This window comes from Stigmatopora nigra, chromosome 7 (assembly GCF_051989575.1).
Source record: "Stigmatopora nigra isolate UIUO_SnigA chromosome 7, RoL_Snig_1.1, whole genome shotgun sequence".
Lineage (NCBI taxonomy): Eukaryota > Metazoa > Chordata > Actinopteri > Syngnathiformes > Syngnathidae > Stigmatopora > Stigmatopora nigra.
This window is the reverse complement of record NC_135514.1, coordinates 4,641,993-4,666,926: the sequence shown is the minus strand read 5'-3', so window position 1 is coordinate 4,666,926 and position 24,934 is coordinate 4,641,993. Positions and strand designations below refer to the sequence as shown.

At 38.4% G+C, this 24,934-nt stretch overlaps 1 protein-coding gene across 2 annotated transcripts in view; it reads right to left on the bottom strand.

The window, feature by feature from the left end:
- me1 (malic enzyme 1, NADP(+)-dependent, cytosolic) overlaps positions 1-20,500 on the bottom strand; it is a 47,182-nt gene extending 26,682 nt beyond the window's left edge. Inside the window, exons 1-4 of one of the 2 annotated variants that reach the window (XM_077721641.1) lie at positions 20,348-20,500; positions 20,090-20,238; positions 3,014-3,147; positions 517-666 (exon numbers count right to left, since the gene is read on the bottom strand). In XM_077721641.1, coding sequence (XP_077577767.1) covers positions 517-666; positions 3,014-3,147; positions 20,090-20,212 — 407 coding nt within the window. In that variant the 5' untranslated portion in view covers positions 20,213-20,238; positions 20,348-20,500. The other variant, XM_077721640.1, reaches the window with a different exon arrangement.
- Positions 20,501-24,934: the final 4,434 nt, after the last annotated feature.

Genomic DNA, 24,934 nt, shown 5'->3' with positions numbered 1-24,934 from the left:
TTTTTCTAGCATCCTCACTATTTGTAGGAATCAAGACTAAAACCCACTGGAAATAACTTTTATATTGACAGCGTTGAAGACAACTTTCATTGGACAATAACGCAATCTCAGTGCACTGCGGGCGCACCATATAATTCAGGGCAATGTGACCTTAGAGCAGCTTTAGGTAAACTATTCCCCAAAGGGCCGCAGTGGGTGCGGGCTTTCATTCCAAATCATTAAGAGGACACCTTTTCACCAATCTGGTGTCCTACAAATACAATCAGTCGATTGCAGTCAGCTGCTTCTTGTTTCCTGCATGAATCTCATTGGTCAAAGTGTCTGTGCTGGATCGGTTAGAACAAAAACCTGCACCCACAGCGCCACTCAAGAACCGGTCATTTAATGCAACCTCACAAAGACCAGTCCTTCTTTTGGTGTCTTTTTTTCTCTAGACATTTTTTCTTCTATTTAAAGATTTTGGGTTACATCAGTTGCCAAGTCTCTGCTATGTGGGTGTGTGTGTGTGTGTGTTACCTCGGTCTTCTAAATATCAGGCCATATTGCTGGCAAGCAAGGCCAACAGTGGGGGTGTAAATGATGGGCATGAATCTCTCGATGTCTGACATGATCACACGGTAGAAAAGCTTTTCACTCTGTTCCTGGAGCCCCATCAAAAACACATACCTGGAAATGACAGGGCACATGTTAATATTTAAACTCTTACAGACTTATTTTCACTCAACAAAGGAGGGCGGAGATATTGAAGTTTTATTTAAGTCAGATGTAACATTCAATCACATAACAGACAAGCCGCAAAGAGACTCTCGCGAGAGAATACAGTATACGAAAGACAACTCGTGAAAAAGTGATTTCATTCGGCAAACCGGATAAAACGTATCAGCTGTGCATGCAAATGACTACTTGTATCTTAAAAAAAAACTGCACATTTTTTTTATTTATTGACTTTCTGGACAGGGAAATAAACGGTCAATATGGCCCAAATTCGGTGCAAAATGATCATTTCTAATCAGAACAGCTCCCGCAGGTTCTCAAGCACAAGGTGACTCTTGTTTAGCGGATGAAAAGATTCCAGACCTTCTCCGTTATTCTCTAGGCTGCAGCAGCTGCGCAATGAATGGACTTGAGATAGTTTGGAAAAGCATATAAGTTTCTGCCATAAGTAATGCCTCTTATTTCTCATCTCATCTCACTTTCTAAACTGCTTTATCCTCATTAGGGTTGCGGTTGGTCCTGGAGCCAATCCCAGCTGTCTCCAGGCCAGAGGCAGGGGACACCCTGATCGGTGGACAGCCAATTGCAGGGCACAAGGAGACAGACAAGCATGCACACTCACACCCATATCAAGGGGCAATTTCGAGTGTCCAATCAGCCTATCACGCATGTTTAGGTAATACGTGCGGAAACCGGAGTACCAGGAGGAAACCCACACAGGCCCGGGGAGAACATGCAAACTCCACACAGATGGACATGACCTGGATGTGAACCCAGGACCCCAAAGCAGTGAGGCCGACACGGAAATCACTTGCTCCACCAGGCCGCAGCTCTTATTTGAACTAAAGAACATTTGTAGACAGTTAGACATTGACTGTAATAGACTAAGACCTGACACCTATCCAGGTATTTTAGTCCACTAGCGAATCAAAGACTTAGATACAGTAAGGGCAGGTGACAAATGGACATCCACCCATCAATCATTATCCATCCATTTTCATTCTAGTAAGTCAAGATTAGCTTGGCGCTTAGCCCAGCTGACCACAGTTGAGGTACACCATAAGGTCCTTGCATTTATATGCTGCTTAAGGGTTTTTACATTTGTGGGAGCTGAATCCTATACTAACACGCAGCTTTTCCTGTAGACTAGGGTGTTACCAGCTCCCTGTCTGTTTTAGATTAAAGGCCAATTTAAATGTTAATGTGGCCCACATCCAATCTTGACAATATTGAATACATTTATATTATATTGCTTATGCTGCCAGGAAAAGTCATATTTGAGCAAAATTTATACATTTTTAAGCATCCCACAGAGGCATACTAAAACAGATTGCTGCATACTCATTTTGAGCATTCATTTTATTTAGCTGTATCTTTGTTCTCGTTTTCCTGGCCAGCCAAGAACTAGGTTTAATCATGCATGGTCAAGTTTGGTTTGCACATTTATTATTCTGCAATTGGTTACTAATCAGACCTTTGAGAATAGCCCTTGCCGTGGTATTCATACTAATTTCCTCTTTATGAAAGCCGGTCCAGTTACAAAGTCCTAACTCCTGACATGTGTTGAATAAAGAGACATTATAATTCTTAGTGCTGTTGTGATCATACAAAATAAAAACTCAAGATATGGATGAGGACTAAATCACAAATAAGCCATGAATGAAACAAAACAGCCTTTAATGTCTAGTAGTTAAGGCCAGTATACACTTTGTCCATCGTAGATTTGAGGATAAGGTGCATGAGAACCAAAATAAGGATTCATTAAGCATGTTGTGTCGTTGGTACTATGGTATTGATCGGGAGATAAAGTGCATTGTTAATATCTTTTTTAGTCATTATCAATGACTATGTAAATAACGAACCATGCAATGGTTGACTAATCAAAGGGAGCCTGGAGACTGACGCAAGTTGACAAGCAGATAATATCAAGGACTTGGCTCACTATTCAAAGGAGTGAACCAGGGTCTAGTTCAACTTGCGGTCTCTTATAGTGACAAACAACTCAAGTTTTTTTTGTGTGTGTACACATTGCTGAGGGATGAAGCATGCAAAATGCAGCTGATGTTGAATATTATGGTTCCCTGTGGGAGTAAAAGGGAGGATACATGGAATTTAGGGCATGGGATCTGTTTAAAGGAATATTTTACGTCCACGATGAAACTACACAGATATAGATTGTGCACGAAGCCAGCAGAATCCTCTGGGAGGTCTATCAAAATTCCAGCCACACGATAAGAACGCACTCAATGAGTGTGATTATCCACTATGGAGTAATTAAATCTGTTTTTAAAACTTATACCTGTCCAGGTCATCTTTCTTCATTTCATAGTTCTTAAGTACTCTGAGGAGCTGAACTTCCTGAGTAATGAAACAAGGTGGAAGCAAGCCGTGAATCCCCATCTGTTTACGTTCCTCCAGGGAGAAGGCCATGCCCTGCAAATACACACACAAACAAAAAACACCCACATTTTAACCACCATTAATGTCACGGCAAGGCATGCAGAATAGTATAAATACAAAAAAATAAATTGAGTGGAAAAATCAGTAAGAGAAGCTGCGTGACTAGCGCCTGAACAAATGGCAAAATAACTGACATGTTTAACACAAAAATCTTTACAGCATCAGCAACAGCGAGTACGTCGACAGGCACTGTATTTTGTTTATTAAAAGGGGAATCGGAAATCTAAAGGTGTAAAAAGTGTAATTTAGCGGTTAGTCTGCATCTCTAATTAGCATTCATGCCTCTTTGTACATCTTGAAATGACTACTCTTCAATGCAAAATCTCAGATGACTAATGGAAATACAGTCTCCCAGAAAGAAGAAAAAAAAAAAAAAAAAATTAAAAAAAAAAAAAAAAAAAAAAATATATATATATATATATATATATATATATATATATATATATATATATATATATATATATATATATATATATATATATATATATATATATATATATATATATATATATATATATATAATATTAACTAGCTAAATACCCCACATAAATCCTAAAAACTGAATAAAAAATGTTTTTCTGGTCTGAAAAAACAGCATGGGGCAGGTTTATATCGGTGCATCATTAAATAAAAATATATTATTTTATAATAACAAGAGCACGGTATTGCTTTTGGACATGAGTATGAGTTCGTAAGCACAAGGGTTGCTGAAATGTTTTACAATGCAGTCTGTACTTAAGAAACATCAAATTCGCAGATCCGGAGTTGAACAATTATCAGAAAAGATTTCGTTTTTCAAAGAGCCAGATGTTCACATAAAATGTTTTCCCAAAAAACACTGACTTCACATAGGACTTGCTTGCTTCATTTGAGACATTAACTGGCCCACAATGCAATTCTTTCAGAGCTCATTGCTATCTCTGAACATGCAGAGCATGTGGGAATGTTACAAGCACATGATAAATTAAAAAAGGCAATTGTGGACTATAATGTCCACATTGAAGATGACAGGGGCCTTCATCTTGGAGTTTGGAAAACCCACAGACCCTGAGCAATACTTACTCTTTGACTTACAGCACCCACTGGAACATAAACTGGGCGTTATCAGAGCCCTACAACACTGAGCTGGTAATGTGCCAACCAGCCCACAGGCCAAAATGAAAGAGCATAAACACATGAGGGAGGTCCTCAAAACATGTGGCTACAACAGATGGTCACTTCTGAAAAGTGGATCTAAATCCAGTAGAGAGAGGTGGGTGAGAAAGAAAAAAGTGCCAGATGCAACAATGTTCTCACGATGTACATATTGGGTCTTTCTGAGTGAAAGAATTCCAACCAATTTAACAGTCCATTTCAAACATGCTAACACTTTGATATAAAGGCTGGTCAGTACAATCTAAAACCCAAACAATCCATATACCGAAATATAATATAGTGCATGGGTGGCCAAATCCGGTCTGTTTTCTATATCTCCCTCCATCAACACACCTGAATCAAATAATCTGGATCGGTATCAAGCTTCTGGTCAGCTTGCTGATGAGTTGATCATTTGATGTGATTGGTGTGCTAGAGGAGGGAGATAAGGAAAAAAGACTGGATGGGGGCTTAGCAGTGGTGTGCCGTCAGGGCCTTCAAGGGCTTCTCTGCTGGCCTAAGAAATATCTGAATCACAGACTGATGTTAATTATATTTTGCCCATGAATACTTATTAAATAATTCCAAATTGTCTGTTAGCTTCTTTTCATTGCTTTTCCTCCTGGTTGCACTGCTTCTAGATGTGTTTTCATATTGAAGCATTTAACCAATCACATTTCAGCCATTATTTGTTCCCAGATTCAAAAATCGACCTCAAGGCCTTCAAAATCAGTTCTGCGGGCTCTGCTGCATTAAACAAGCGTCGACCAATCAGATTTGGGCTCACCACAATGCCTCCTCGCAGGCATAGGGATATGCCATTGCCTTCTCGCAGGCGTAGGGATACGTCATCGCTTTCACCAACTATGATTGGCTAATGATAGAGTGGGCTAGCCAGAGCTACTGAACTGTATCTGGAGCAAGCTGCAAAAGCAAATATATTTTTGTGTTGATTTAAAGCCATTTTCAAGACGGACTTTTCAAGAAAAAAAAGCTGAACATCATTAAGAAAGGTCGGACAACTCCAAAGCAAGCAAGCCTGTCACAACCGTGAACCAACATTTTCAGCACTAAATATATCTAATATATAAGTTGTATTTCCACAGGGGAAAAAAAGAAAATGTGCTGGCAAAAACTTTATGAAAAGCTTTGTGAAAAAGGATTAACTGAGAAGCCAAGGTGGATGTGTGAAAACAAATGATGCCAGGTAAGACTTTTCTCTCTAACTTCAGGTTTGCAAAAAGATTTTCCCATGCATTGTACTGCTAATCATTTTATTTTTTTAGATATTCAGTCTAAAAAAAGTATTTTACTTTAAAATATGTTCTCGCTTCCTACTTGAATCTTAGTTCTTTAAACTTTAGTGTCTTACAACTGTATACGAAAAAGAGTGAATACAAATCAAAGCCTAACGATTCCTCTACCACAACATCCCACAAGCATCAACTTGCCAGCATGACAACATTTGGAAGTGTTGCCATAACAGCATTTATGGAAACAGCGAGAAATTTCGTCAGCATGAATGCCTTACGATCACCCCCTCATTCCCATACGCACACCAGGCCTTCAATGACCTGAGATTGCAGCGTGACCTCCAAGTGTCATCTAGGGAAAGTAGCCTATTAGTAGACTATTGGAGTCACTTTCTAATGTCAGATGATCGCTGCTCTTGGAATAGAACATGTTTTTATTTTGGGACCCACCCCTCCAGGGAAATTCACTTTGGACACACTGCGCCAGAATTCATGGATATGTTGTTGACGTATTGAGTGTTGTTTGTGTTAGCGTGAAAAGGCCTTCAATACTAACACTGAAAAATGATGAAGGGATCAGTTGGAAGGTACACATTGCATGTAGTTATTCAGTGTTTTTATTGTTTTGTCATGTATAATATTGCCAAGTGAAAAAGGTATTCCCTCTTGTGAAAAAACAACAACATATTTTCTTGCCACGTCTACTTATTCTAACTTTCCATCAGTTTTTTAGGTGACAAGTTTTGAGTCTGTCAGCGGGAGCCAAATTCAAGACTCTGAGGGATATAAATGGGAATAATAATTAAAACTTGTCCACAAATTTGAAAGCCAGAGTGAACACTTAAGATCTTAATGACAATCAATTTAGAGTTAAAAAGACCAACATTCTCCTTTTTATATGATTCACAGTCTTAGAAAAGAGTTCACAAAATGTGCGGTATAATGACTACCGCCATGCTTGTTTGAACATAGATTGCCTGACGCTTGACTGCTACCACACTCATTTACTTGATCTTTGTATACTAGGGTGGGGCAAAATAGACCCCAAAGCTTCCACATGTTACAGACCACATCTAAAAAGACCACAACGTGTGCCAACACAAGCGATGCCCGCAGCATCATGTTCCATAAACCAAAGCCAAAATAATTCAGTTTATTCCATTTAAGACTAATTTGCATGCCCACCCCAAACATATATTCATCTCAAAGGAAACAGCTTATTAGTTGACCAGCTGGTCAAACATGAAAGATCAAAGTCGATACCCTTTGAAAGTGATAAAATTCCTTTTCCGTATCCAGGTGGTTTGAAATGGTGGGTCTGCTGCAACTTTTGAGGGTAAACATTGAAAAACATGAACATTAAGCTACTTCAACCTTTTCATTCCCATCTCTCACAATCGTACAGAGGCCAAACAGCAGGACACTCCCTTCCTTACAGCTACAGTCTGGAAAGAGTTACTGTAAATTCCTTTATGCCACTGTTTGTTTAACTTCATCCAAGGGAGAAAGTTCCTTATCAAAATAGTCACGCTGTCACAAAAATATTCTCACAAACTATTGTCATAAAAATCGTCTGGTTGCTGAGGCGGAATTTAACTGACAGTGAACTTCATTGCAGCCACGAGGGTGGTTACGCTCCTATACCATTTTTGCAATAACAACCTGTTGACAAATATGAATGTTCTATAAATGGACTGCTGGCATTGTCTCTTGACCTCGCTCCTACAGCGGCACATGCTCATTTTCTGTTTTGAATGGTTTGGAATGAGACTCATGGTGCATACTCACAAATCAGATGGCTTTATTGTGAGAAGCAAACACTTCTAACCCCATCTTATATCCTCTTTCCAGGTGTCAAAAGGTGGCGTAAATTTGAATATTAGTGGGCATGTTTCAGTTTCAAAGAAGCTTCCAAATATTTGGTTGTTTCCTATGGCCAACTAGTCTTGGCAATGAAACCTTCACCCCACTCAGGGGCCCGAAAACAACTGTATGATACCAGCCAAACTTTGGAATGTCTATTGCAACTTGCAGAACAAAGGAACACCTGTTTGAAAAGCAAACACAGGGACCAAGTAAGGAAGTAAAACACAAGTGTGACTATCTACGAGACTTTGAATGACAATACAAAGAAGATGTTTAATCACTGTGAGCAAAGCCAAAAGGGCCATAGGCTAGTGAGAGTATACATTTGAGTACATAGCAGGACCAATTCATGATTGTATGAAGTTAAAATCAAACATTTATCCTCATTGTCCTGTTCAGATTCATGAAACCAAGACCCCAAAATCTAGAAAATTATTGATACTATGTAGGATCTTAGCCACTTGATGGTGTAGTGGTTCACTCGCCTGTCTTAGGCACGGGCAGGGTTAGGGTTAGTATGATTGTGAGTGTGAATGGCTGTCTGTCTATCTGTGTCCTCTACGGTTGACTGGCAACCAGTCTACGGTGTAGTCTGCCTTTCCCCCGTCGTCAGCTGGGATAGGGGGGGGATTTCGCCAAGGTTGACAGGTATGAATTTACCATGGCTAATGCAATAAAAGTGGGTGCCTGTGAAATCCTTTGAAACTCAACTATACTTGGGTAAAAAAAAACATGCCAGCCACTAATTTAGCAATGCTGCTCTACTGCCAAGGTGTAATGGACGTCGGAATAATGCTTCCAAAAACAGCAAAGGTTAAACTGCCAAATACTGATGGTGTCACATTTGTTTGAGAGAAATCTCAAACGGAGGAGAAGTCACCAAGTGCACATTGACCTCTGTATCAACAGTACAAGGTGTGTTTGTACTGTGTATTGAAATAATGCAACGCTTGTCTCACGTGTGAAATTTGGGCCAGTTTAGTGGAACGGAGATCTATCCAAATTACTCAGTCATGATTTCTTTTTTATAAAAGCCACCCCTATTTCTTCTTCAAGTGTATATCTCTGTTATACTCAATAACTCATGAAAAATATGTCCCACATTGCATTGATACAGTATAAAAAGTGTATTCTATGCTTGCTTTTTTATATCAAACAATAAATTAAGTTAGTCTATCAAAATATTTTTATTTTTAACAATTATAGTTAAGAAAAACTTAAAATCAGCCTGTGCGGATCAAGATTTAGAAAATATCCAACTAAATTGTCATGAAAATGAACAAAGAATTAGAATATTTATTCATTGTCACCAGGATGTTTAGCATCAGGAAATATTTTTTCTTCTTGGCCAAAATGGCATCTGAAAATTGCTTGAAATATTAATTTAAAGAGCATCTTTTGGTAAGAAAAGGAAATGGTTGTGGTACATCTAAGGCTATGTCATTTCTGTTTTCACCTTCATATAATCAAGATTGATTTGAGAACACAGTGCTTTAAAAGGTTCCACCAAATAGAACCTCACCCCCATTTATAAAACTTTTTTTAAATGTAATGTACATTTAAGGATTTCAATAACTTCTCGTGTATATTTCTTCACTTCCATTGAAACTGTAACTTCCAATAAAAATGTTGATTTTGAAAACTTGCTCAATGACAGCCCGATATTGTATGACAATCAAATAGACAACGAGAGCACGCTCTAAGCTTGTAGAATCTGGATTTGGTTCAAATGATGATGTCAGGATTCCTCTGTCAGCAAAACTACAGCAGCTGACAAAACAGGCAAAGTCGAGCACTAAGTTTTCCCACAAAAACCTCCACAAGCACTATCTTTCATAACCCTATAACACCGCCACATCAACTTCCCATGAACCTTGAGCAAGCCAGACCAGTGTTGCACCTCAGTTATTCCCACTGATGGGTGTAATAAACCCAGTCTTTCTTGCAGGTTATTCCGTCTCGCCGTTTGCTTCATATACCTGCCCCAGATGTGTTTGCTAAGCCATTTTGGACAGAAAAGTTCATATGGGAGGCAATTACATATCGTGAGTTGGCAGAACTACAATCTCGCTATGAAAGGTAATCCGAGAGGAATTCACGGCAAAAGCTGCCCCACACTGGGAGGTGGTGATAGCCAACAGCTGCCGGAAAGTGTGAGTCACATTAGACTTTCCGTCATGATCTCCCACATCAGTGTTTACAAACACACACTTTTTCTCTTTTGTGAATAGTGGATATACGCCCAGCGTATGTTGTGTTTATATATCCAAATCCACTAGGCAAAAACGACTCCCCAAGATAGAAATGACACCAGATGAGATATGACTTCATTTAAACAAACAAACTGTAGTGTCTTCTTGTTTTATCAGCAGTGGCATGTGTGTCTAGACACTGTGAAAACAGCTGGTGGGGGTAAGAGAGTGGCTGCCCGAGAGGAATGACAAACTCATCCCAGAGTTGTAAGAGTCGGGATTAGAGGATAGAATTTAAATAAGAAGATAAATGACAGGAAAAACAATGCCAAAAGGGAGAGAACAAATGGGACAAACGACATGAGATGAGGTTATGGTCACTTTTTTTAATTAAAAGTCAATAACACTGTCCTACCATCGGACTGCCAAGCACAGCATTTTGCTGCAAGTAACTGGCCACTGACAAGGCCTGTATTTACAGTTCCTCTGGGCCCTGTTCTGTGGGTGGCTGTTCTTAGAAACAAAACCACCAGGCCCCATTTGCCACAATAAAATGGAAATAGATGATGACAGTTATAAACAGAGGAAAACATGGTAAAATCAAATACACCTGGTAATGTCTGGTACTACCTTAGTATCCGTTGTAAGTAGAATTGTATTTCGGAAATACATTTTGTATAGATGGAAAACAACTTGTAATATTTATATGTAGGTTTAAAAAGTCAATGTCTTCCTTTAATATAGAAGTATTATTGAAATAGTTTTGGAACATCCTGTTTTTAATCTGTTTCACTGAGACAAAAGGTAGAGAACAGTGCAGTAAAATCCATATAACAATCAATATATGAGCAGAAAAGGGTGAGGGAAATCATTGACTGACATGAATAAGACAGCAGAAGAGGAAAGGTGTACCTGGGGTGGGCTAACCGGTCCTCGAGGGCCACTGTGGGTGCAGATTTTTGTTGCGACTGATCCAGTAAAGGAACTTTAACCAATTACATATCTGCAGAAAACAAGGAGCACCAGACTGCAATCCACTGATTACACTTATAGGACACCTGATTGGTGAAAAGTGGTCCTCTTTATGGGATGGAATGAAAACCTGCACCCACTGCGGTCCTTTGTGGAATAGTTTCCCCAAACCAAGTATAGACAGAAGACATAAAGAGCAGGCAGGAATGGTTAAAAGAAGTGGGTGAGAACATAAAACACAAAATACTTCCCAGATAAAGGAAAAATCTGACAGTAAAGAAGCCAAAACTGACAAGACCAGGTGGAGATAAAAATGGGACATGGAGATAGTTAAGGTAAAAATGTGAGACAATAAAATACAGAATTTCCATCATCCCCCCCAAAAAAACATCTGAACCCAAATACCGACATAATCTATATCAAGATCAACTCAATCACACATCAAGGAGAAGCCGCTGTATTATTGTTTCTTCAGTTATCTACATCAGGCCTAAACCTAGAAGATGTTATAGTTTCTCCATAATGAACAAAAACATTATAGAAAATGAAGAGGCCTGTTACCATAAGGTAACAGAAAAAAAAGCATTTCAGTGTTATGTGAGGAGTGAAATGAATAACTGGATTGGGACTGCAACAGTAAGTGAAACATGCAAGAGGCATTAAGCTTTGCTCAACATAACTTAATATAATGTGTTTTCTAATGTCAAACCCAGAATGCCATCATATGAATTTTTAGCCTGCTTTTCTTTTAACTCCTCCGCTTTCATCCCTGCTACACTCCTTCTTAATTTAAATCAGCCTGGTAGTTTTCATGCAATCGTGCTGACAGCAAAGTAGACAGACAGACGGTGACCACGGTTTTAAAAAAAAAAGGGCCTAACTGAGGATGCGGGAGTGAGGAATAAAATCAATGCATTCATTCATGCCAGGATGCACATTTATGTGCATTTGCTCATGCTTACTATCGCTAGTGTTTGATCTGCCAAACATACAACCACCGTGAAACTCTATCCAGATGGACTGGTTCCAACAACTACAACAAATAGTGACCTTTCTTGTTCCCCTTAGCAATATCTATACTTATATTTTTCCTGTGGTCCTGTGTTAATTATTCTTTTTTTCCTAGGGGCTACCTCGACATACAGAAAGCAATGTGTGTGTTTTAGAGTGCATGGCTGCCTTCAGTCATCAACTTACTGATACATATCTCTATCATACCAAATGGGGTCTGGGAATCAGTTTCAGTTATCTAAATGATCCGCCCACTTGGAGTCTTTTAGCCAGTGCTATCTGATTACAGGATCAAGTTAATGCAACTTTCATCAATGGTGTTTATTTGTTCGTCATACCTTTTTATTTCATTGACAGCTTCTAAAACCTATTGCTGTACTATGCATGATTTTATGATGTATGTTTCCTCGCACCAGGCACTGTTTTATTTAGTTACTGTTTGGATTTTTCATATTTATCACAGTTATCTTAGATTAAATATTCCATATTAGTTTTAAAGCAACTTTAATTGTGCGCATCTCCTCTTGCACGCATAAACAACTAAGTATGAAATGTATCATCAATGACCTTTGTCCATGTTTTGCTTTTGCATGTTTGTTAACATACTGGCAGAGTAGATTTTTTTTGACACAGAGAATAAATACTTCAGTATTAACCAAGAACAATAGAACTATGTCTTGTTACCTTTTATTTCCCTTCACTCAGGTCTATTCCCGATACCATGTCTCCTGGCCAACCACCAGAGCCTAAAAAACCATCCCCATCTGTGAGCACCTCGCGCTCACCTCTCAGTTCTGGGTCCATTCCAAATATATTCAGTTTCAGCAGCTGGATTCTGAATCAAGATACTTGATTGACTAACTTTGTTGCTGTTTTGTAAGTTTGTCTTTTCTCCTGTGCTTAAACGTACACTATGGTGATGGCAAGTTTGCCAATGGCATTCACAAAATGCAACGTGACAGGGAATCACAGGCCAGTTATCCGAAACTGTCAGTAGACTACTATATATCTTGAATTTTACCACCCGTGTCTAATTTTTGCATTTGTTTTCATTCCACCATCCTTTAAGCACAGGAAACTGTCAAGCATGGGTGTCACAAGAGCCGCCATCAATCATGAGTGTGGTTAAATGAAAACAACACATCGACCTACCTATACCTAAGTGCCTGAAAGAAAGTCTAGGCTAAAGACCCAAAGTGCAATATATATTGGTCCTAAGTCAAGAGTTTATGAAACACATGTTAAGGGCGGAACTTGACAAATGACCATGTGTTAAATGATCTGTCGAATGACAGGGTTCCTAACATAGTTCCCGTCTTGACATCCAGATAACAAAAAAATCACTGTGCTCTCACTGAAGTTTATGGTCCTGGATGATCATCCTTGGGTGTTTTTATTAATTCCAATCTTTTAATGTTGTCTTTTATATATATATTATACAAATAAATAATTAATACTGCTAAATTTAGTCTGTAAAAATAGATGTTTTTTTTTTACAGGAAAAAAAGGTGGAATGAGTTCAACGATCAGATGGCATAAGTGAATTTGGAATAAGAGGAAGGTTACTTAACCTCTTTGGACCTGGCATCCACATGTGTGGACATCATATTTTTGGTTGTCACAAGACTAAAATGTTACATTTTCAACAACAAGGGCCTGGGGTCCACTTATGATGTCATTTTTCTCAGAAAGTACGTCATGTAAAAAGATAATTCTTTGTTTTTACACTCATAAGGTCCCAATTAGCCTAAATATCAAAGAGAAAATAAAAATGCACTAACAAGAGTCTGGGTCTTAGGAGGTTAATTTGTACCTGTGGAAGGTTTTGTTTAACAGGCAGGGTTATAGCATTACAACAAAGCATGCATTTGACCCCCAGGCAGCTACGTGATCAAGTGTTAAAATAAAAAGTGCTCACCATTCATTCAACAAAAAAGCAGCATGCATAAGTAACGGGATAAAAAAAATATTTTGGTTTCGCCAATGTGAACAAATCTGTTTTTATAATACTGTGACTTGAAGTGAATGGCTATTAATGTGCGTGCAGATCCATACAAAGTAGCGCTGATGTCATACCATGTGTTGAGAATGACTGACTCGGGCCATTGTTTTAGGAAGGTGATGATATTTAAATGGCCCGTGAGTAACTTTGTACATGAAAAACTTGGTCCAAAGGTTCCCTCACTTTAAAGACCTCAAATATTTAGGCCTTTGAAGCGTTTAGTAGTAACATCTGGTTAAATATCAGCCAAACAATTTTTGTGTGCACACTGCTAAAAAGTAGTTGATTCAAGATTTTTTCTTCACAATAAATCCACCAAATATGGGCAAGCATATTTTTTTCTCACACTCAATATGGACACCAGGCGGGGACACCCTAAATTGGTGGCAAGCCAATCGCAGGGCACAAGGACACAAACAATCTTTCCTCCCCACTTTTGTAGCTATGGCCAATTTAGAGTGTCCAACCAGCCCGCAATGCATGATTTTGGAATCTGGGAGGAAACCAGAGGACCCAGAGAAAACCCAAAAACCGAAACACGGCCGGGAAAAACAAACTCCGCACGGGTGGACCGATCTGGATTCGAACCTAGAACCCTAGTACTATGAGGCCGACGCGCTAACCCCTCATCTGCCATGACGCCCGTTATTTAATTAAAAAGTGGTAACTTGTGAATGTACAGACAAGTTTGTAAGTCAAATAGCCTTGAAAAGCAAACTACTGTTGACTTAAGGAGGGCGGCCTTGAAAGCCATGTACACTCCTTAAATGCAGCTGATCCTTTTAAGGTAGCCTTTTCATCCTCCTCATTTGACTCCAGGTCCCTTATAGGTGCCTGAGTGTTCCTGGGAAAGTGTCCAAGCCTCAGAAGGATTCATCAACTCTTTCAATGTTTGAGTTAAACATTGATTCACTGAAAGACCAGTGGCACTTGGGTATCCGGTGCCCCTGTTGAGACAATAGGTTATTTAACAAATTTGCCCCTGGAAACTCTGACATATATATTAGTTTTTATGAACTATAAGTCACACTTTGTTTATAGTTTAGTTGGACATGCAACTCATACTCAGGTGGAACTCATAATATATTAATTTTCTCTTTATCTCTTTCTGACAGCCGCAAGATTGTTATGTTTTGTTGTTTAGGCGACAGTGACCCGGCAATATATTGTTTACAGATCCCTATTTAGCTGGTTGTAATCCATTTTACCATCATTACTTTAACATATTTATTGTTGGTTTCTAAAAATTGTCAACAACAAAAAATGTCACCAAAAATACAACTCATACTTGTGTTTGGGGCATTCTTTGGCTGGTGGGACTAATACTTGCGCAACAATTATTCCGAAACGTAAATGGTTTCTGCCCTCGAAGACATGTAGATTTATCATTCTGTGTACAAGCATCTGACCAGAATAGATAAAATACCGTTAAAATACATGAATGAATAGATAATGTTGTTTTTATACATATGTTGCCCAGATAAAGTTCATCTCATCTCCAGCTGCTTTCGAGTTTCACTGGCCATGCTTTGTCCAACAGACTTAACAGGTTGACATATCGCTTCTGCTGATTTTCTCGACTGACCTCATACTACATTTGAATTGAATCTTTTCTGAAAGATTTGCTTTAGCTACTCAAGTATGTGTCAGTATTTCATCAAAAAAAGTATATTGTTGCTATAGGCACTGTAATGGCATGCTCACCATACTCATCAGCCATTTCTTGTCTTCACCAAACATTTTTCTATTGCAGATTTGCCAAATTGGCAAATTTTAAGTTTTCTGGCCATGTGTCTTAAACAATGTGAGACCAATAGTTTGCAAAGCCAAACCCTAAATAACACACAGGAGGGTCTAATGACGTCCAGTTGTTGCAGTGGTTTATCCGGTTGATCAGGCAGCATTTCCATACCGTTGCATACCAACACATTTTCTGTGTCCAATCAGATAAGATGGTTCAACAACATATTCTAGGTACTAGTGAAACTTGTTATTTCAATTAATTTATGTAGTTTAAAAAAATGTTTGTACTCTACTCTACTCTTCTGGCTGGTCACCTTACTGCTGTAATAGGCAATGATCCTATGAACTATTGATCATAGGTTGTGAAATTAAACAATTTTAGATAAAATCCCAACTGAACCACTTTAATACAGACCTGGACAATCTAGTCCTCGAGGACTTCTGTGGGTGCAGCTTTTTGTTCCAACCAATCCAACACAGACAGTTTAACCAATTAGATTTCTGCTGAAACAAGAAGCACCTGAAAGCAATGCACTGATTGTACATCTAACATACCACATTGGTGGAAAGGTTTCCTCTTATGAGTTGGAACGAAAACCTGCACCCTCTGCGGCCCTTTGTGAAATGAATTGCCCACCCCTGCTTTAATATTAAACCTCTTTTTAAAGTACATTCTTAGACCGCAAATCTTACATTTTGGTCTTGGAACATTTTGTGTTGGATACACTGGTTATGATCATTTTAAAATTGTTGGTCAGTGACACTCAGCACTCAGTTTAGCGTTTGAGACGTCACATCCTCCCTGGTTGGTTGCTTTAGTATACTGTATATGTGTTTTAAAGAGGTTGTTATTGTTTATCATAGAAGCAGTTGGCGGAATCAGCATGAGCGATGGATTCACACAGATGCCTCATTAATGTGTGATCAAGTATACTAGAGACAGAGGACGTCTGTGGAGTGTGGCCAGAACTCTCGTCCCCACCACAGAGAACCCTTTCTACACCTTGCGCCCCACTTCATCTCTTTATTGCACAGCGAGCGCACACAAAACACATCTAGTATATCCGGTTTCTCCTCTGGAGTGGGAGGAGGAAAGGTTAACCAAATAGCAATGTGAAGCTGTGAGCACCTACATTGCCCAATATGCGCGTATAGTGTGTGTGCAGAGATTAAAAGGAAATCAAAGCCTGTCAATGTGAGGACACGCTGCTTTCAACGCGGCTTCCCTCAGCATCAATTAGCAGGTTGTGCTGTGAGTGCCTCCTGTTAGATTTCAAGTGGACTTGACCTGGGTGAGGTAAACACACCTCATCCCCAGGCACACTAAAATCAGATGGAGGGCAACAATGTGCCACTGCCTGAACCACAGAGGCCCGCCTGTGTTTGGACCCTAACATGCTCTAGTAGTCATTTCCGACCTTCTGCTCTAATTTCCTTGGCCCAGTTCATGCACAGCCCTGACAGTGGAGACTTCACTTGGCTGCAAAGGAAACATTTTGTTCAGCCTTGTCACAGAAGATGAAGAGCTTTTGATTTGATTGAACCACCTCTTAGGATTAGCCAATATAACATTTATAATGGCATGAAATCTGTGATACCAAAGTTACCTTGATATAGAAACTTGGTTATGTTCCAGGTTAATTAATTTTGAAAAGTAACCTAGTTAGATTGCAACATTACTTTGTAGTATAATTCAATAGAAACAAAATTATTTGACTTTTTTATTATAAGGTTTGAATGGGCCTACTTTTGTTTTTCAAGTAGTTTTCAGCTGATAGATTGAACTGTTGATTTTCTAATTAAAATCTCCATGTTAATAATGTATATTATACCTATAAAATGCCTTTCAATACATTATTGTCATGTTTTATGAACCTTTAACATTTTTGTCCCGCAGTATTTCAGCAACTTGTAACATCAAAATATAGATGAAATATTTCTAAATTATTCTTTAATGACCAAATTGCAATTCACATATGATTTTTTTTATTCATAGGTCCTCATATTTTTTCTAGAATGCACTGTCTTGACTGCTTAAGGCTCTATTTTTGCAATTGAGGGGGGAAAAAAAGAGTCCACCATGACTTTTGGCCAAGTGCCATCAAGAAAAAATGTACTCATCTCCAATCACTAGAATTAAACAACGTTGGTGGTAGAGTGGTTAGCATACTTAGCTGCCGTCCAAATAGCAATCAGAGTTCAACTGTAGACCAACCCACTGCAGGCTTTACGAATGTAAAGAATGTGACATCGTAGTTATGTCATATCACAGTCTGTAATGCAAATCTTGAAGCCCCAAACTGTTTTCGCCAATATACAGGCCTGGAAATAGATTACTTCTTACCCAACCAGTTTCAAACGAACTGCGATCGCCCGGCTTAATATAAGGAACACATTACATAAGCACATCTCCTGTACTGGCAAACTCCGAACCTACAGAAAAATATGTATACCGGCAATTCATTCATCATTTGTTTAGGAAATAATAAAATCATGTTCCGAGGATAAATGCCCATACTTCCCTCAGATATACTGTATCCACCCAATTGCCCTCTTAACCTTCCACAAATAACAATGGAATAACCTGATTAGTTGGTGTTCTATAAAAACAAAGCAAATGACCTTTAGATCCCTCCCTCTGGGCAGTCTTAAAAGCATGGGCATGACAAAACAGTGTGTTACATCCGAAGTGGTAAACCAACCTGCCTTCTACATGAATTGGGTTAAGCTATCAAGCCCTGTTTGAATACATTCTTGCCCAATGGGTCCATTCAGGGCAACTGAGTGTAAATTGAGATGTAAACAAACAGTTTACTGGAGCAGAAGTCAGTCTACTCGAAGCATTCATAGATACAGTTTAAAGGAGAAAATGCTTCTAAATTAAATCACATGGTTAAATACAGCTTTACAAAATGTCAGCTGTATTTTTAAGCACATGTTTTATCTAATGTTTCAGTAAACAAAAAGTAAAAAGTATTTTTTCATCTAGAATAAGGAAAAATTTGACAGTGTGTCTTGTAATATTGGGAAAAAAAATGCCCCCAAAATATTCTCAGGGTATGCAATCATCACTTATTTTAGTTTTAAGAGGAATAAGTCAAAGATTCATCTGGCTAGAAAACAATTTATATACCTATGATTTTATACCTATGAATCTCTGAAAGAAGAAGAATATAAATAATTATCCACTAAGTTTGAATATGTATATATAGAACATAATATATCCTATAAAAGTACAATGTTAAGCCATAGTTGAACTATATTTAGAACAAGTTTGAAGTACCTAAGCACTATCCCGATGACCTGACTTTATCTCCTGAGTTGAAAATAACTGTCACTGGATAGGTGACGAATAAAGTACTTTGTCTGCTGTATGTACGGTATATATATTTAGCTTGAATCATTTGAACTCAACTTTGTTTGAATACAAAAAAATATTTTTCCTAAGCTAAATTATGATTACTACTCAATTTTCTGTGCCACGCTGACAAAATATTTGTCTTTTTTCACCTTATTGATTTGATCTTCAACCTGCACAAGGGACTAAAAACTGAAAATGTATTGAACGCCTATTGCCGTCAATGTCAGAATATGAGTTAACCTTACACACTGACTTGGCTAAGCTTTTCTGTGGAATTTTGTCTATTCAATACTGGCAGATTCATCAATGGACAGCACCACAAAATGCCCAGAGGTGCTACAACACCACAAAGGCCATGTGTTTATCATCATTGGTTTGTTCATTTATTGTTGTTTGAATATTCATTGGAGAAAAGCCAACATTAAACAACATCCATTAATCAGCATTACACAGGAAATAGACCGAATTATTGCTTCCCTAAATCATTGTTTTACTGGTCAGTCAGCACCATGGACAGAGGTCACATCTGTTCAAATTGGACAGATGACCTCCGAATCTCTGATGCTGTAACCCAAATTCAAGAGTTCACTAGAAAAGTTGCCAAGGGTGCTATTGTGCAATGTGCGTTCTCTGCAAACAATAAAGCAGTAGTTAAGTTCGTTCGATCCCAGCAATTCACACAAAAGCTTTTTTTCCAACAACAGGAAAACGCAACCATTCTCTTTCTTGAGGAACTGAGAGTCGATCACTTAACGTCGAAACTAAGAAAACACCCCGGCCTAGTTCCTTATTTTGTTTGCAGGAAAATGTCTACATAAATGTTTTGTGTGCAGTGTGCCTGTCGCTTTTAAGTCACATCAACATTGGCACACAGGTCTCTGTAAATCTAAATATAGCCGTCTAATGTTGATACCTAAGCCTCTCGCAAATGCTGCGTTCACTTGCTGCTCCAGAGTCAATCACACTAGCTACTTTGATCAGAATTAAGTAAACTTCAAAGCATATTTGGTGAAATGCAATATTTTTGCGTATGTAGTAAAGATTACTATGAAAGATCAACTAAAACTACACGCACAATCATCTAGCTACTCATACGGACACATTTAGAGATGACAAACAAGTTTTGCCAAGTAAGGTGACCTCTTGTGTAAAACCACTGCTAAGGATCTCAAATCATGGTTTTGTCCCCACTACGTTCACAATGTCGTAGTTGTGGTGTATAAACCACTGATAATGATTTCAAAACATGATTTTGTCCTTCCTTCGTTCACAACGTAGTATTTGTAGTGTATTCCCAGCCACTTTAAAGCTCCTGAACGCACCAAAAACTGTCACCGACATCGAAATGTATTCACAAATTTTACGAAAACACTGCACTTACTTTGTTAAGGCAGGGGTCTCGGGTAACCTCATAGCCTCTCTTCGTTATGTGAACGGAGGGTCTTGTGTTGTCGTTTGACTTCTCGAAGTCGCCGGATAGCTTTTTAGTCAGCTCGTGTGCCATCTTGTTTACTCTTTAAATAGCAACAACTGCAACAGTGCAACAAGTGGATGAGAGTGAACTCACGTCAGCCGCAGCAGGCTTATCATTGCACGCCTTAACACAAAAACAAAATGATAATAAAAGCTTTTTTCATACCACCATATTCTTAAAGATCAAAGTTGCGTTTTGTAATCCATCAGGAGTAGAACAGTAGACGTCATTTGGGGGTTGGATAAACGTACAGGTACCATTCATTTTTTAATGATTAAGGCAATATCAATATTATATCGTTTGTTGACGGCTGTAGTGCTCATAATTCCTATGGAGCTGTTTTTTTAAAGCGTCATTTCCCCAAAAAAGTGCATAATGCAGCAGTTTTATTCTCATCTCATTTTCTGAACCGCTTTATCCTCATTAGGGTCTAGGGGGTGCTGGAGCCTATCACAGCTGACATCGGGCCAGAGGCAGGGGACTCCCTGAATAGGCCAGCCAATCGCAAGGCACAAGGAGACGGACTAACATTCACACGGCCAACACAAAATGAATCGGGTCTTTGCTTCTTATATTGGATTGTATAACTTTATTCACCCCATATATAGGAAATTTCATTGTGACAGTCGCAAGAGGGTAATATTAGATAGAACAACAAAGCTAAAGCACAAAGTACAAAGCAAATCAAAGGAAATGGGATCATTAAGAATCATCAAATCATTAAGACAGAAAAGCAGCAAAAACAAAACGAGCAAGAGTGGACAGAGCTACGTTGTATATATGTGGTGGCTCTTTTCCTTGTTTCATGTTTCTCTTTTTTATTCTCTCTTAAAATATACTTAAATTCATCAGGGCCCATGAAAAACAAATAATAATCAAGGCTCACTTCGGGACAGAGGTCCTGAATCGGGGTTGGAGACGGACAACCATTCACGCTCACGCATACCAATGGGCAATTTAGCAGTAGCGGGCCCTGCATTTCACACCTAGGCCTTCAGTAATGCTAAGTGTGAATCAATGCAACCCTCAATAAGTATTTTATGTCTATAAAACCTTTACTGCGGCCATAGCTGTGACACATAAAAAAATCAATAATAACCTAAAAAATGTAAATATTATTTTGGAAAATGGACGCATTTTATTCAACAAAAAATATTGTTATTTATACACAAAATTCATCCTGCTTAGAAAATGGCTTTCAAACTTTTAAAAAAATGTTTGGTTTTGTCCTTTTAAACTTTAGCTATTCTTTTTATTTTTATTTTTTCCAGCGAGATTAGAGACTTTGAAAGTATAGTTAGTCGTGAATAATACATTTCTAGAGCTATTTTAAATGTTTGCTTTGCTTTTATTTGTTTTCATTAGTGACATTACAGGCATAATAGTCTTGGCACGGCATGGTATGTGTGACAAGAGTGGAACAAGGATATTTAAAGCCAAGGTCAAGCTTGCCTCAGCTATAGTTGTTATGCAACATAAGCCAGTTAGCACCGGAGCATTGAATTGTGGTAGGAACAACGAACTTCAACTGTTAGGCAGACTACTAACCACAATTCACCCATGAAGGCCTAAAAACATTAAAAAAAAATACCCAAAATGAGTTAACATGCAGCACGGTGGAAGTACGTACGTCTCACAGTGCCAAGATCGAGGGTTCAACCCTGTGTGGTTTCCGATCTTCCTGTGTGGAGTTAGCATGTTCTTTCTGTACAGAAAGTGAATAATCATAAGACTTATGAGCACACCTATTCAAACTGAACATTGCAGAAGGAGCTGAATTATAGACACTAGAAAAGGCACCCCATCAAACCTTAAATAGTTGTGAATAAATGATTGATCCTTTATTATTTAAGACCACCGAAAATTGTTGACAACATTAAGGTACCAACAGTCTGCACCTCAAGCTGTATGTACACTAGTCGTGTGCCATCAGGGCCTTCAAGGCCTTCTCTGCTGGCCTAAGAAATATGAATCACAATCTGGAACGAACATTTTCAGCACCAAATCGAATAAAAACGTCTGCCAGAAATACGACAGGACAGGCTCGACTTTAAGCATTTAGTTTGATGGTGATAGAAAAGAAGGAAGAAAGAAAGGTGGATGGATATTGTGTCCAGTTAAAACGGTTTTTTGGTGAGTAAAATGTGGCTATATTCCCAAGTAATATTTCAATTGTATGAGGTTATTGTTGATTATTTTCTATGTGTCGCAGCTGTAGCTGCAGTAGAGGTTTTATAGCCACAAAATAGCTTTTGCTGAAGGCGTCACTAGGAAATGAACGGACCGCCACTGATCTACACTACTGCTGAAAACAACCTCAACATTGCAAAGACCTGAATTCAAAACCAAATATTGTTTATTTTTAATACATTTTAGTCTGTTGTTTTATTGCATTCATTTGTTAATCTCTTATAAGTCTATGCATGGTTTCCACAAGTGAGTGATCGTAATCAGTATCACTCCAAGTGTTACAAACCTAACTCAACCTTAGTTTGTGTGCTTATCACTTGAATGTATTTCTGGATAGAAAACATCTGCCTTCCGCTTTTTTTTCAGACGCTGGAAGTTATTTTGGAGGTTTTGGTGGGATGCCACTTGGCAGTACAGGAGGATGTGGAATGCTGGGAGAGATTTGGGAACCTCTTTGAGCTAGCGTAATCTTCATGTTTCTTTTAAGGAAGTGAATTGAGTGAGTACAGAGTGGCCTGGATTATGTCAATTCAGTCAGAGGCTGTCTGTCAGTCTGTCTGTCTCCAGTCTTTTAGAAGTAACTTTTACTTTTTTAGCACCTATTTCAGGGGTATTCATATTCATGCACGCATTCATATACCATTGGGGTGGAATAGGGTAAGTCTTTATAATAATGCAGTGAGAAAAGGAACTGCAAAAATATATAGTATTGCATTTACAATACACGATAGAAATAAGTGTAATTAGCTACAGACTGTGTATTGTTATTTTGTATTCTACAACGATATCAAAATTTCAATTTCCAAGTTTACATTTTGAAAAGTTTTCGAGACATTTTTAAGTGATTGAAAAGGTTGTTAAAGGAAAACAGGAAGGCTCTTTTAACAAATTATTTCATATTTTAGTGTTTTCTGTAAGCTGTTATTGGAACAATTTGTTGAGGTAACCATTAGGTTTTTTTCTCTCCCAAGTTATACCAGTTTCAGTGTTGTAATATCCTAATTTAAGCATACAATCATGATTATGAAGTGTTTAACCTATACATGTAAACTTAACACTGAACTCCATTTGTAGAGGTAAAGGTCTACACTATACCTGCGGTGCATCAATATATGTCAGTCATTATTTTTCACAAGAGTTTCTGTTGGGCTACCAGGGGTCCGTAGCAATAGTTTTTAGTCTCGCTAGAAGCCTCCATGTCACCTTCTGTTTTCATTCACATTTTATAAGACTAACCAACTTTGCTGGATTTGAGGTTTGTAGGCTCAGCCTACATTAACACTAGAGTGAATACGTGCTAAGATGTGTAATCATTTAACCAGTACCTTATCGTCATCCACATAACATGTTGTTTAAGGATGTGCTCTCCGGATATTTTTTCTTCTTACACGTGATTTCTCCTTGGGTGGCCAAATTACACAGGAATATGCTGCGAGAAGATGAAACGGTTTTGGCAATGTTATGTCATTACAGCAACATATTATTATACACGGTAAAATGTCAGCCAGGTGGGACATGTTTATCAACAAGTTTATTTTGTTAGCGAAACGGCAAGAACACTTTTAAATGTTTACGCCAGCTCTGCTTTTATTTACAAAAAAATCTTCATCCATTTGGCTTCAGGGTAAATAACAAAAATGAATATGTGCTCAAAAAGATTCACTTTCCATACCACTTATGGGTCAGGTGCATGACTCTATCCCAGCAAACTAAGCAGAACTAGGCAGGGGGTCGCCCTGAATTGGTGGTTAGCAAATCACAGCAGACAAGTAGGAAAACCGTTAACAATCATACTCATACCTACAGGCAATTCAGAGTGATCAACAAGGCTAGTAAGCATGTTTTTGGGTAGAATTGGACCAAATGTGTTGGAAGTTGAAACTGTCACAATTATCTCCGCTTATCAGTACTTAAGCCATCTCAAAAATGCCAAATTTATCACGGTCAAGTTGTTTACTTCAATTTTCTTGTAGCAGCGAAAGATGAACGAAATCAGTCGGAAGTGTATGAGTCTCAAGCATATGGTTGTTCTTTCACTTGCAGCTGCTTCTACTGAAAGCATTCCAACAAACTTTGTAGGCTTCAGTAGATGTTAAGAGGACGCATTAACATGTCATTAGACATAAATACAGCTAGATCCAGTTGGCACAAAGCTATAAAGAAAAGCACAACAATATCTTAGTTTGAGGCCGGTGTATAGAAGTAGTTTTATTCCAATATTACGGAAAACAAAGTTATACACTGCGAATGTCAATAAGTTTTATGACTTTCTAAAAGGATGTCAAAGCGTGTGAATACATATTAGCAAAAAACAATAAACACTTATCACATGTTGATACATTTCCTCCATCTTCCATACCGCATTGTCAAAGGAAATCTGTCCAATCTATTGCGCGACTCTCCACCATGTTCAGTCTCTGACCACAGTTAGCCAGATAACCATTGTCTGTTGTGGCAGTTTCCAACAGCCTTCCGCAAGGCCTGCTTCAGCACATTCAATGTGAGTTCCCACCGTCTGTTGGAATTCTGCTATGAAGGCAATAAACTATGAGTTTCCTTTCC